The sequence below is a fragment of the Punica granatum genome, chromosome 3 (genome assembly GCF_007655135.1).
Source record: "Punica granatum isolate Tunisia-2019 chromosome 3, ASM765513v2, whole genome shotgun sequence".
Taxonomy (NCBI): Eukaryota; Viridiplantae; Streptophyta; class Magnoliopsida; order Myrtales; family Lythraceae; genus Punica; species Punica granatum.
Genome location: NC_045129.1, coordinates 6,294,094 through 6,306,395, shown reverse-complemented (window position 1 = coordinate 6,306,395; position 12,302 = coordinate 6,294,094). Strand labels below are relative to the sequence as shown.

The following is a 12,302-nucleotide window of genomic DNA, read 5'->3' as shown; positions in this document are numbered from 1 at the left end:
CATTGCATATTCTTGCCGTTAGGAAAGGTAATTGAATTGGTCATCTTCTTCCATTGGCCCAATCGGGATGTATATAGCCCGTATGGACGTAGCATCGATGCCCGGGACGATTCATCGCGGAATGCTTATGGTGCATATGAGGTGTTACTGTGCGCAATTCTTCTCTCTTCCCTCTATTTGGGGGTTATCGTGCCCTTTCCCCATCGGATGGCACCCCTGTCTTTAGCAAGGAGTCTGCTCCTCCAAATCCGACGGGGAAGGGAACCGAAGCGACCGTTAGATGGAATTTTTTCGAGTTAGATAAACATTTTTGTCAAAAGAGACAAAGTACGACTAAGAAGAACAAGAAATGAATAGTATGCACTCTTTCTCTCTTTAATTAATTAATCGACACTGAACAATACGAAGTCATATTTCTATGCAGTGGACCATAAGCATAGCAGCCCACTGATTTAGATGGAGAAGTGCGCGTTTTCCTTCTCCACCGCTGAAACAGAAGAGCAGAAGTGGTGGCTGTTAAAGCACGTGCCCGACAAATAACGATAACTGGTAGGTAATATTAGGCACGTGATGTTCTTCCCTAACCCTCCAAAGTCAAAACAATCCGTGTACGGACAACTAAATTGACCCAAACACGAAGCTATGTCATTTTGGTTTTATACTTATATTTTAACTCTACTTCACATTCACATTTAACGTCACTTAACTCTACTTATCTTCAATTTAATAATACAATTATTACTTCTCCATTTTTTCTTTAGTTTTTTTAACCATTTAATTCAATTTTTAATACTAAATTCTCTCGACTATTCATTACTTTTTTCACAATTTAACAACATAATCATTATTTTCTCTCAATTATTCATTACTTTTTCACATTTTTTTCTCATAATTCAACAACACAATCATTACAATTAAATTATATATATATATATATATAAAGTTAGAATAAAATTGAGCTTAACTCAGTTCTACCCGACTCTAATTCCAAACAAGCTTAGGTTGTGTTTGGTTTTAGAGTTGAGTTGAGTTGACTTTTAATTTTAATTAGTTTATAATGATTGTGGTATTGAATTATGAGAAAAAGTGTGAAAAAGTAATGAATAATTGAGAGAAAATAATAATTGCGTTGTTAAATTATGAAAAAGTAATGAATAGTTATGGGAAAGTAATGATTGTGTTGTTAAATTGTGAAAAATTATAATGAAAAGTTGATAGAATTTAATATTAAAAATTGAATTGAATGGTTAAAAAAATTAAAGAAAAAGAGAAAAGTAATAATTATATTGTTGAATTGAAGATAATTTTTTTAATTAGGGGAAATTACCTAAAATGGCCCATGATTTACCCATCTTGTTAAATCTATCATATGTTTTTTTTGTCAAATTTATCCCATGGTTTATTTTTTGTATCAAATCTATTTCGGCGTTATATTTTCCGTCGATATCTAACAGTCGTGTTGACATGGCGCCCACGTGGCAAGTGTGGCCTATTATCTCTCTACATGCCACGTCAGCACGGCCGTTAGATGTCGACGGAAAAAATAACGTCGGGATAGATTTGATGCAAAAAGTAAATCATGAGATAAATTTGACAAAAAAAAAGTATATGATAAATTTGATAAAACGAGTAAATCATGGACCATATTAGGTAAAAATCCCTTTAAATTATATGAAGCAATCCGTGCCCGTTGATCTCAAAGATTTTTACAGGAGATAATACTTACAATTTCATGACATTTATTTATGTTGCTTGTGAGTGTAGAATCTCTATTATTCGGTATTAATTAGAACCTACGTCTGCATACTTGCATAGCATATCGGCAGTAATTAATTATCGAGCAAGATATGTCCTCGTTTCCTTGGTTGCCGTGCAGACATATATGTGTCTCTTTTGTGCTCCCGAAGCCAATGATTTTATGCTCGCTCGGTAGATATAGCTAAGGTCCTCGAAAATAAAAGATGACGTGAAACAAAGAAACATCAACACGAACAAGGAATCGCGAGGTCATAATTCACCCGGCAAAAGAGAGAGGGCTGTGATTGAAGATCAATAATTTTTCAAATCTCCATCTCGCTGTGTCAATATCAAATTTCCTCGGCATTGATTTTGATCAATAAGATAAACAAATCCGTTTATAATAATGAGAGGCATTCGTGGTCATCGAATTCGATTAATTATTAATAATCTTACCATGATAACTCCTCATAATGATCCATTACAAGAAGGGACGAACCCAAGGTTTGGAGTTAGGGGACGAGATTCTTAAGGGAGTAAATTATAGGATAGTTTTCTGAATTAGAAAGGGTGAATATAAAAATTTTTATTAAAATTTGAAAGACTATATATAAATTTTCTTAAGGCGTGAAAATTTTAGGAGGGCGACTGCCACCCCCAACTCTCCCCCTCGGTCCATCCCTGATTACAAGCTGCGATAGGACGTAGAATCGGTACTCGAAAAAGAAATTGTATGTTTGACATAGTCATTCCCATGATACTAATTGGAAAGTGAATCGGACGATCCGATAGATAAAGATCTTACTTGAATTTGTAATCTTTTTTTTTTCTATTATAAGGGAGATATATGGACTTGGTTCAATCAAATAAAAATCCTAATAACTAATAAAGGGGCACGACGGATAGTTTCAATAAATATCGAATTTAGAATTTCTTGATTATCAAGCGATGACGTACGCTATTAAGCCAAACCTCATTTGATTGAATTTACACCTCGTTTTTTTTTTTTGAATTAGGGGCCCAAGCCCGGTTGGTTCGAATTTTTTTCACAAAAGAAGTCCAAGTCCTAGTATAGTGAAAAGGAAATCTTAAATTATTAACGAAAGAGATACGGGTAGTCTCACTATGTATCGAAACTATGACCTTTTAAGTCAGCAAGCAATGATGTAGGTCATTGCGTTATACCCTCTTTTGATCATTGGTTTGGTTTTTTAGATTATGCCCGTGTGAAGATCAAAATCAAAAGAGGAAAAGAAAGCTGGGGAGAGAAGATCGAGTTCGGTAGATGTGAGGGGCCGGGGAGACCGATCACGAGGTGGTTGGGACTTGGGAGCTGCCACCTTCCTTCAATCCCCCGGGCAGGATTACCTTCACTTTGCATATATATAAATCCCTGTCCTCTCAATCACTCTTCCACACCATCAAAATTACACAATCTCTTCAGGTGAAAATCAAAGCCAAAGGAAAATAAAAATCGAATCCAGAAATATGGCGCCACCAACGGCAACAACGCTGACGGCCCTTGCGGAGGAGAAGACCCTGCAGTCAAGGTTCGTGCGGGATGAGGACGAGAGGCCCAAGGTCGCGTACAACCAGTTCAGCAGTGAAATCCCTGTGATCTCACTTGACGGGATTGATGACAAGGCTGAGGGGAGCAGGCGATTTGAGATATGCAAGAAGATTGTGGCGGCATGCGAGGAATGGGGGATCTTCCAGGTGATCGACCACGGGATCGATGCCAAACTCATCGGGGACATGACGAGGTTGGCTAAGGAGTTCTTTGCGCTGCCCGCAGAGGAGAAGCTCAGGTTTGATATGACCGGGGGGAAGAAGGGCGGATTCATTGTGTCTAGCCACCTCCAGGTAATAATATCTCACGGGATTACGCCGCGGTCCGTTTCATTTTCAAGTTACGGTGATTGTAATTTGTATTGGTCAGTATTTGATTCATTATATATTAATTTGTATATCCTCCTTCAAATGCATTCCCTAACGAGCTGGCATGGTACAAGAAATGGATTGACAAATTATTTCATGTACTTTTTGAGTGTCTGGTCAGTCAAAGCCATAGGATTGTTTTGTACCATAAATAATTAAGTCATGATTGATTATGGTTGTAGGGAGAAGCAGTGCAAGACTGGCGCGAAATAGTGACCTATTTCGCGTACCCAATCCGGAGCCGTGACTACACGAGGTGGCCGGACAAGCCGGAGGGATGGAGGGCGGTGACAGAGGAGTACAGCGAGAAGCTGATGGAGCTGGCGTGCAAGCTCCTCGGGGTGCTGTCGGAGGCAATGGGGCTGGAGAAGGAGGCCCTGACCAAGGCCTGCGTCGACATGGACCAGAAGGTGGTGGTGAACTTCTACCCCAAGTGCCCACAGCCCGACCTCACCCTCGGGCTCAAGCGTCACACTGACCCTGGCACCATCACACTCCTCCTCCAGGACCAGGTTGGCGGACTCCAGGCCACTAAGGACGACGGCAAGACCTGGATCACTGTCCAGCCCATCGAGGGTGCCTTTGTTGTCAACCTCGGAGACCACGGTCACGTGAGTGTGCAATCGCGCGCTGATTGATTACTCTCTACTATAATGTTGTCGATTAAGTTCGAACAATCGATGGTAACTCATTTTATTTCTTTGCAATTTGCAGTTCCTCAGCAACGGGAGGTTCAAGAACGCGGACCACCAGGCAGTGGTGAACTCGGACTGCAGCAGGCTGTCAATAGCGACATTCCAGAACCCGGCCCCGGATGCCATAGTGTACCCGCTCAAGGTTCCAGAGGGAGAGAAGCCGGTGATGGAGGAGCCGATCACGTTCGCGGAGATGTACCGGAGGAAGATGAGCAAGGACCTCGAGGTCGCCCGGCTAAAGAAGCTCGCCAAGGAGCAGCAGCAGATGAAGGAAATGGAATCCGCAGAACGACTCAAGTTGGAGACCAAGACCTTGAACGACATACTTGCTTAGAAACTCTAATTTGAAACGCCTACATGTACACGTTTAATAATGTCTCCCTGATCATGATATTGTGTTTCTGCATTATATACTGTTGAACGAGATGCGATTATATGAAGTGAAACTTTGTGTGGTTGAACGAAAATGGTCGCCGATACGCGATACTAGAGCAGTAGATCGGCATCAAGATACTCAATGACAAGATTAAAATGAGCGTCCTATCGATTGCCCAACCTTCTTTAACGATCACCGGTCCATGATTTCGTCCTGATTATGTGTGTGGTTGGATTATTTGGACCTGATTCAAGAGCTAATTATATGTAGACAGGAGGCTTTGAAATGGCTATTTCAACAGTGCCAATCCAGTTTTTTTTCTTCTGGCAGAAAGGGCCAATCTTGTACCAGACATGACAGCCCAGCCCCTAGTAATATTATCCATTTTGGGTCGTGGCCTGCATGGTTTTAGAATGCATTACTTGGTTCTAAAGCCCGGCCCCTTATATACTCGACATCTCTTTCATGTCTTATAGGTATGGTCTTTGTCTAGGATGTTAGATATTCAGTTAGGGGTGGGCATGGGACGATTATGGACGGTTTTTAGTTTAAACCGTAATCATCTCGGATTTTCGATTCCGGAATTTGAGTGACCGTAACGGATCATAATGAAAAAAATCGTCCCGAAATTAAACCAGTTTTATGGTTTGATTAACCGGATTGAACTGATACTGAGAAAATAAAAGAAAAATTATGAAATCAAGAACTTAGCGGACTCCAATCCATTCATCAAAGATTCAGCACATCACAAAGATAAAAATGGGGATTAGCCGATGAGGGATTTAGATTATATTACTGGATATTTATTTATAATTTTAATATAATATCATCTTTTGAATAGAAATCACCGAACTAAGATTAGGGATTCACTGACAAAGATTCTACTGACTTTTATATTATATGAACATCAATAATAATGAATAATAATAATTATAATAATATAATTAACATATATATTCGGATGGGACGGTGAATTGGGATTTCTAATTTTGAAAACCATAACCATCATATAACCGGTTTCCCTTTAAATTCCTAAATTGGATTATTCCCATAGCCAATTAATTCGGTTTTTGATTTGGTTCGGAACAATTTTACGGGACGATTCGGTTTTTGGAATTTTTTGCACAGCCCTATATTCAGCCCCATTTTCTTCTTTCTTCTTTTTTTTTTCGGATTATAAGGGAGGCTCATGAGTAGTAAAACAGTTCGATCTAATTTGATTAAGCCCCAAACCCTCCGAGCTGGAGGTTTATAGTTTATTCCCATGGAAGGATCCAATCCAAAGGTAACCTTCATATATGGAACCATTTATAATCAGGAAAATTATTCAATTTCCCATTCGAATCAGAAATTTACAAAATTCTTTTTGGTAAATTCATTTCTCCCCTCTTCATTCGAATTCCTCGGTCAATCCTTATCGGTACCACCATGAATTTACATAAGCTTCCAGCTTATACTGACTGTAGTCTGTAAGCTATTGCAACATGATATTGCTCGGCATGCTCTGGTCTTCAGCTGCCTCCGCACACGGAATATATCGCCAACTGGTTCGCACCGACTCCCGGGACATGGAAGAATTCTATGTGGAAATGGTCAAGAGTGGAGTATACATTAGCATGCCGGTATTGGAAGAGTTGTTAATCGATGAGAAGATGACCAACTGGAAGATTCGTTGGAGACGGCTCTTCACTGTGCTATCACCTGCTCTGAATACCTTGTATTACAAGCAACAGGCTCCATAAGGATTCCTTCTATAGTTGAATTTTGGCCTAATTTTGGCATAATTAATTAAAGCCCGCGTAATTATTTTATTAGATTATTAGAAGATATCATAATTATTTTTTGATCTTAAAATAAAAAATTATATATGGTAGGGAAGTCGTTTCTTAAATAAAGAAATTGGTGCAATGATGAGCCAAGCTAATAATTAAGTAGCACTAGATCTCATATGCTATAGATTTTTATTTGTTTCTTGGGGCGGTGGGCAACAAAATAATTATGTACTAATAATCCGCTCCTAACGTGTACACGATTATAAGGGATGTTTGATAAATTAATTGTTTAAAAATTAAGTACTTAATTAGTTAATGGAATAAATGTATAGGAAGAAGGGAGAAATAAATAAGGATGAGAAAAATTTTGTGAGAAATAAAGTGCACTAATAAGTAAAGAATGACTTATTTTATTAAGTCAATTTTTTTTGTTTATTTCATTAATTGATTTTTTGATTAATAATTAAGTTGTTTAGATCATTATCTCTCATCTTTCCCTCATTCTTATATTTATTTTCTCCAATAACTAATTTGTAACTGACTTTTAAGCATTTATTTAATTAAGTTGAAACAAATACATTCTAAGATTGTGGCAAACTGACCATATTCAAATGCAACTTATTATTAATTCCAGTCATGAGACGAGCTTCCGACAAGTGACATCTGAACTACAACGTACGTATAGCTCATTTTCATACATAATTTATAATATATATCAATGATAATGTTCACACAAGACTAAATAATTAGTATATTCCCACTTAACTTATAGCTCTGACGTTGATCAATAGCACTAATCACTTATTGAGATCTATCTATGTACGTGTAGCAAGCTATGTACACCGGCCCAGAAACGAAACTAGTATCATGCGCGCATACACACAGACATATATATACATATGCTTAGATGTCTTGTTAATTAGCCATGTTTAGTGTAATGCCATCAGTAACGGAGAAGATGCTCGTGAACATGCTCCGGAACTTTGGTCGGGGTTTCTAAAAGTCAAGGCTGCTGAGAAATCATCCAATAGAAATACATATACATGTCAAAAGTGGGTGTAGCGTAATAATACACGTCATTGTCTAATAATTAAGAGGTTCTTAGTTCGATACTGTGTGAGACTATCTGCACTTCTTTATTAATTAATAGGATTTTTATTTCATTATTATACTAGGATCTGCGGCTTCCGTTGTAACAAAAAAAAAATGCAAATATTGCCAAAGAAATCATCAATCATTTTTATTTATAAGGGAAGTTCATGGCATATTACAAAAAATAAAATATCAAATAAAGAGATAGAAACAGTTTCACTTACATGAATCAAATATGAAATCTCTTGATTTCTTAATGAGGATGTGTGCTGCTGCACTGCACCCAATTTTGAAGAAACGGTCAATTTACACTGCTTTCTCATTAGTCTGCAAACTGGAAAATTCTACTCGAAACGATTGCCACCTAGTCCTCACTGACCAAGTCCAATTTTCGGGTCATGGGGAGCAAAATTCGTTTCCTTGGTGCTTCGTATGTATAATTCTATCAAATGTTCCATATTTAATTTCTTCTTTGAAGAAGAAGGAAGACAGAATTGACACATTAAATAATAAATTAAAGTCTATTCAAAGCACGTGTGGAACTTTTATGTTCTTTTTCCAACCGAAAGCTGCCTTTCGAGTATTTGTCATACTTGCATATTCAATGAGAGTAAGTATGGATAAGACCGATCGATCGTGGAAGTTACATATCCCGTAATATTCAAGCATATGCAAATCAAGTATCAATGAGACGATAACTTAGTTGATAACGCGCTGATATTCTCAATTTTAAATCGGAAGTGCAAGAATCAAATGTGAGGAAACATTTGTTCTTTTTTTCCATAAAGTGGAGAAATATCGTCCTATTTGTTATTTAATCTACTTATGGTAATAATATTCTAAGAGGTACAAATCATTATTATAGAAAATGAGATATGGCTCATTTGAGCATCCACGTTTTCGAAATCCTTAGGTCTTGAAGTAAGTACATCGGTGTTCCACTCACAATGTGTAGTGAACAGCATACGTAAGTAATAGCTGGCCGAATTTAGCACAGGTAGACAACGTTTGAATACTATGTAACCTGTGTTCTTTCCAATTCCTCCCTTTGGCGGTGAATATAAAATGCACATGTTTTTTGTGTTAATATGGCAATGATTTCCGGCGGGAAATATTCCCATGGACGCATCTGAACTTAGCCGAAAAAGAACCGACAAGATAGCTAAAACTAAAACTAAAAGTGCAGCACTTCCATCATTTTTCTTGTCTTCGTTTTTTTTTTTTTGGCCTTTTGGAAAATATTATGTCTTTTTTTAATAGAAATTAAGGAAAAGACTAGGGCTATTTTCACACCCAATTTGGTTAATACACTCATTTAATTGCTTGTATTATCATATTATCCACAATCTCATAGTTATGGTTAGACCCACACATTACTCTCTCCGGTCGCCTTTCCTTTTTTAATTCTTTTGTCAATTGGTAATTAAACTACATATATAATTGTAGGTAAAGCATAGCCCTTTTTATTCTCGAGTCATTTGTATTGTTTTATGATAATCCTCATTTTCACGATTTGAGTAGAACATCCCAACAAGATAAATAAAAATTTATAATAAATAAAATGTTTATGCTAAAATAAACTTATTATGTATGTAATAATACATCTATTTTACCACTTTAACTAGAAAAATATCAATTTTTCATATTATTGAACTAATGCGCACTCATTAGAGGGATTGGAAATCCATGAGTGTTACCCAAGCTAATAATCTATAAACTAAAAATTACCAATAAAAATTTAAGAAACAAACAAAAATTAATTCAATGCATATATGGGGACATGGAAATGTAAGTCAACAAAGTCAACCCACATCAAGTATAAAATTCTAAAGAAAATTACAATCAGATAAAAATGTTATAAAAAAATTTAATGATACATAAACCTGACCATATATTTTGTAAAGCTAATTAAGCTTTGAAGAGATGCACATGAACCTTAATCGGAGATAGAAATTTAATACAGAGAAATCAAGCGAAGTCGTCGAAACCTTTTAAAAGCTAATTAAAAATTGCAGTGACATAAGACAAATAGCAATATCTTCCATGGTCGATGATTTTTATGTATATACAATTGTTAAAGTTTTGCATAATTTCCTCAAGTATTGCAAAGATTGGATATCAAAATTTAAATATATTATATATATATATATAATATAATTGTAAAATGATGTGGGAGGATTAATGTCATTGCTCTAGTTGCTATATCCTCAACTCCTCATTGCTTGACCCTTCACATGCCCCGTGACATTAATTAAGCAATTTCATATGTTACATATATTGTTAACCCATCACATTAATTAAACCATGAAATTCTAAAAAAAAAGTTAAAACTGAAAATACTATGATCAAGTATAGAAAATTACTCTTGAACTTTATTTACAAATCGATTCATAATTTAGCGAATAAAAGATCCATTTACTATGCATAGAATGAATGCAAAAATAAATCATATTCGCTAGATTATATGGATAATCAAAACCTTCTTTCTATAAATGATTGAATTGTAATAGGACCAGCTTGCACGCTCTTTCATTAGTCCACTTTCCTGATCGAGTCAAAGGTAAGTCATCCATGATCAACCTTAAACAACAAATATTAATTTGAGTTGATGAACATATATTTCCTTTAAAAAAATAGGAATATTTATATATAACATGAAAAAAAAATTGTAGTAGGGATATTTAAAATGAAACAATAGACTATGTAAATTTAATAAATATAGTAAGTAAATTTATATAGTTTAACATGAATTTTTAAATTATGGGAGTGCTTTATTATGTCTAGAAGATGTAAAGTAAATTCTGAATATTGACATGCCTATTGTAATTTCGATATATAAATTAAAAAGTTCTTTCGGGACCATAAAAAATAAAAAATATTGTTAATTTTGATACAAATTTAGCGATACTTTGATGTAAGTAAAGTACTAGTTAGCAAAACAAATTAGTAGAAAAAAGCTCATGAATTTAATATATTCTATTGAATATATAACTTAAACAAATACTTAAAAGAAAATTTTATAATAATAAATAAATAAATAAATAAATAATTTTTATAAGATACAATTATGTTAAATAATAAAATATATTATTTTTCGACACTTAATAATATTATTCGGGTGACTAGTTTAATGTTGTTCGAGGACACCTCAACCCTCCGCGTGTCTTTACTCCTAACCTCGAGCGTACAAATCACCCAATAATGCGTGGGAGTAGGTGATAGGTTTCAGACTTTCTTAATTAAGTTCTCTGCGAATCTCATTAATTTTTCAAATTTTATATATTAATGTATATGATGTATTACATAATTTATATTTCTTGTTCTCTGTTAGTATCTAAATGGCAATCTTACAAATGTTAGGAATCATGCATGCCGGCACATAAAAGTTTTGATTAGAGCAAATACAGCCCCCTTATCTTCCGTTTATCTACTTCTACTATATATTTATTAATTAGTATACACATATATATATATATATGTAATCGACATATACATACATCCTATAGTAATTCATAAAACATTCAGCATACATGATTTCTATTTTCTTGATGTTAAGCTTTCTCAATTTATGAAGTAAAATCCAGGTCGCGGTCATTGTATTTAAAGTTTTTTTTTCCGTAGGTTGTATTTAATGAAAATTATTACACGATTGTAGAACATCATTCTCTTCTAATAACACCACCGTACTTCTACGAGCAGACGTAGCGTTGTAGTGACCGGCTTGACATGCAACCCGAACTTACTGTAAAAGGAAAAAAAGAAAAAAAAGGAAAGAAGAACCAGTAAAACATTTACAGTGCGTTTAATTGTAGTGTATGAGATTGTACATTAAATAATATATGGGGCTCACCAGTTTGATTTTGGAAAAGTATGTTTTGTTGTGTAGTGTATTGAGTTAAAGTTAAAGTTAAAATTTTAAACCGCGATTCCGCGGAGCGTTATCTTTTTGCCTCCTATAGCACTCGATAATCTCTTATGATATATAAGAATATTCTTTTTTTTTGTTTCCTTTCTTTCTTTCTTTCTTTTTCTCGATAATATACCCAGGATTAATTCCTTTTTTTAAACGTCAGAATTAGCGGGAGGTTACACCACGGATCCGACCGCGTTTGGCCGACTTAGCTATCCTCGTAGGGAGCCATTCTCCCAAGGCGTTAGAGGTCAACACGAGTCGAGTACACTATCCAACGAGTCATCTAGGCTAGCTATGCACGAACTCTTCCTCTCTATTATGCGAAGCGGCATGAATCATTGATTGATAATTTCCGGTTAAAAGAAGATGTCAATAAAAAGAAAAGGGCAAAACTTGTTTGGAAAGAACAAAACAGAAAGAAAACCGTGTTATTGAAATGGAGTTTCCTAATCTACACGAACTTGGTCGGCCAAAACTCTCTATGGGCTGTAATTTTTGGGCCAAAAATCAAAACTGAAATTTCCAAAGAAAAGGGCAGAACACAAGTCAAAACCTTTGGAATTAAAATAAATAAATAAAACTCATAATGCAACCTCTGATTAAACAAAACAAAGAAACAATAATGCAACAAAAAAAAAGTTTTTTTTTTTTCCCTCTCCTCCTTCCTTCCTTCCCTCCCAATCTGATCCGTCCAAGAGAAATGGAAGCCGGGCAGAGATCATTCTACTTCCTCCATTCCATCACTGTGCTCTCTCTCTCTCTCTCTCTCTCTCTCTCTC

The 12,302-nt window shown here is 35.6% G+C and overlaps 1 protein-coding gene across 1 annotated transcript; it reads left to right on the top strand.

Moving 5' to 3' along the window:
• Positions 1–3,141: 3,141 nt before the first annotated feature.
• Positions 3,142–4,837, top strand: LOC116201161 (naringenin,2-oxoglutarate 3-dioxygenase-like). Its single transcript, XM_031532291.1, has 3 exons — positions 3,142–3,600; positions 3,858–4,286; positions 4,390–4,837. Exons 1-3 carry the CDS (start codon positions 3,226–3,228, stop codon positions 4,702–4,704), a joined length of 1,119 nt encoding a protein of 372 aa, XP_031388151.1. The 5' UTR covers positions 3,142–3,225; the 3' UTR covers positions 4,705–4,837.
• Positions 4,838–12,302: the final 7,465 nt, after the last annotated feature.

Excerpts from the sequence above, each read along its gene's own strand:
- LOC116201161 (XM_031532291.1), top strand. The coding sequence starts at position 3,226 with ATGGCGCCACCAACGGCAACAACGCTGACGGCCCTTGCGGAGGAGAAG. Across the intron at positions 3,601-3,857 it reads TTGTGTCTAGCCACCTCCAG|GGAGAAGCAGTGCAAGACTG; the intron begins GTAATAATATCT and ends TTATGGTTGTAG. Across the intron at positions 4,287-4,389 it reads ACCTCGGAGACCACGGTCAC|TTCCTCAGCAACGGGAGGTT; the intron begins GTGAGTGTGCAA and ends TGCAATTTGCAG.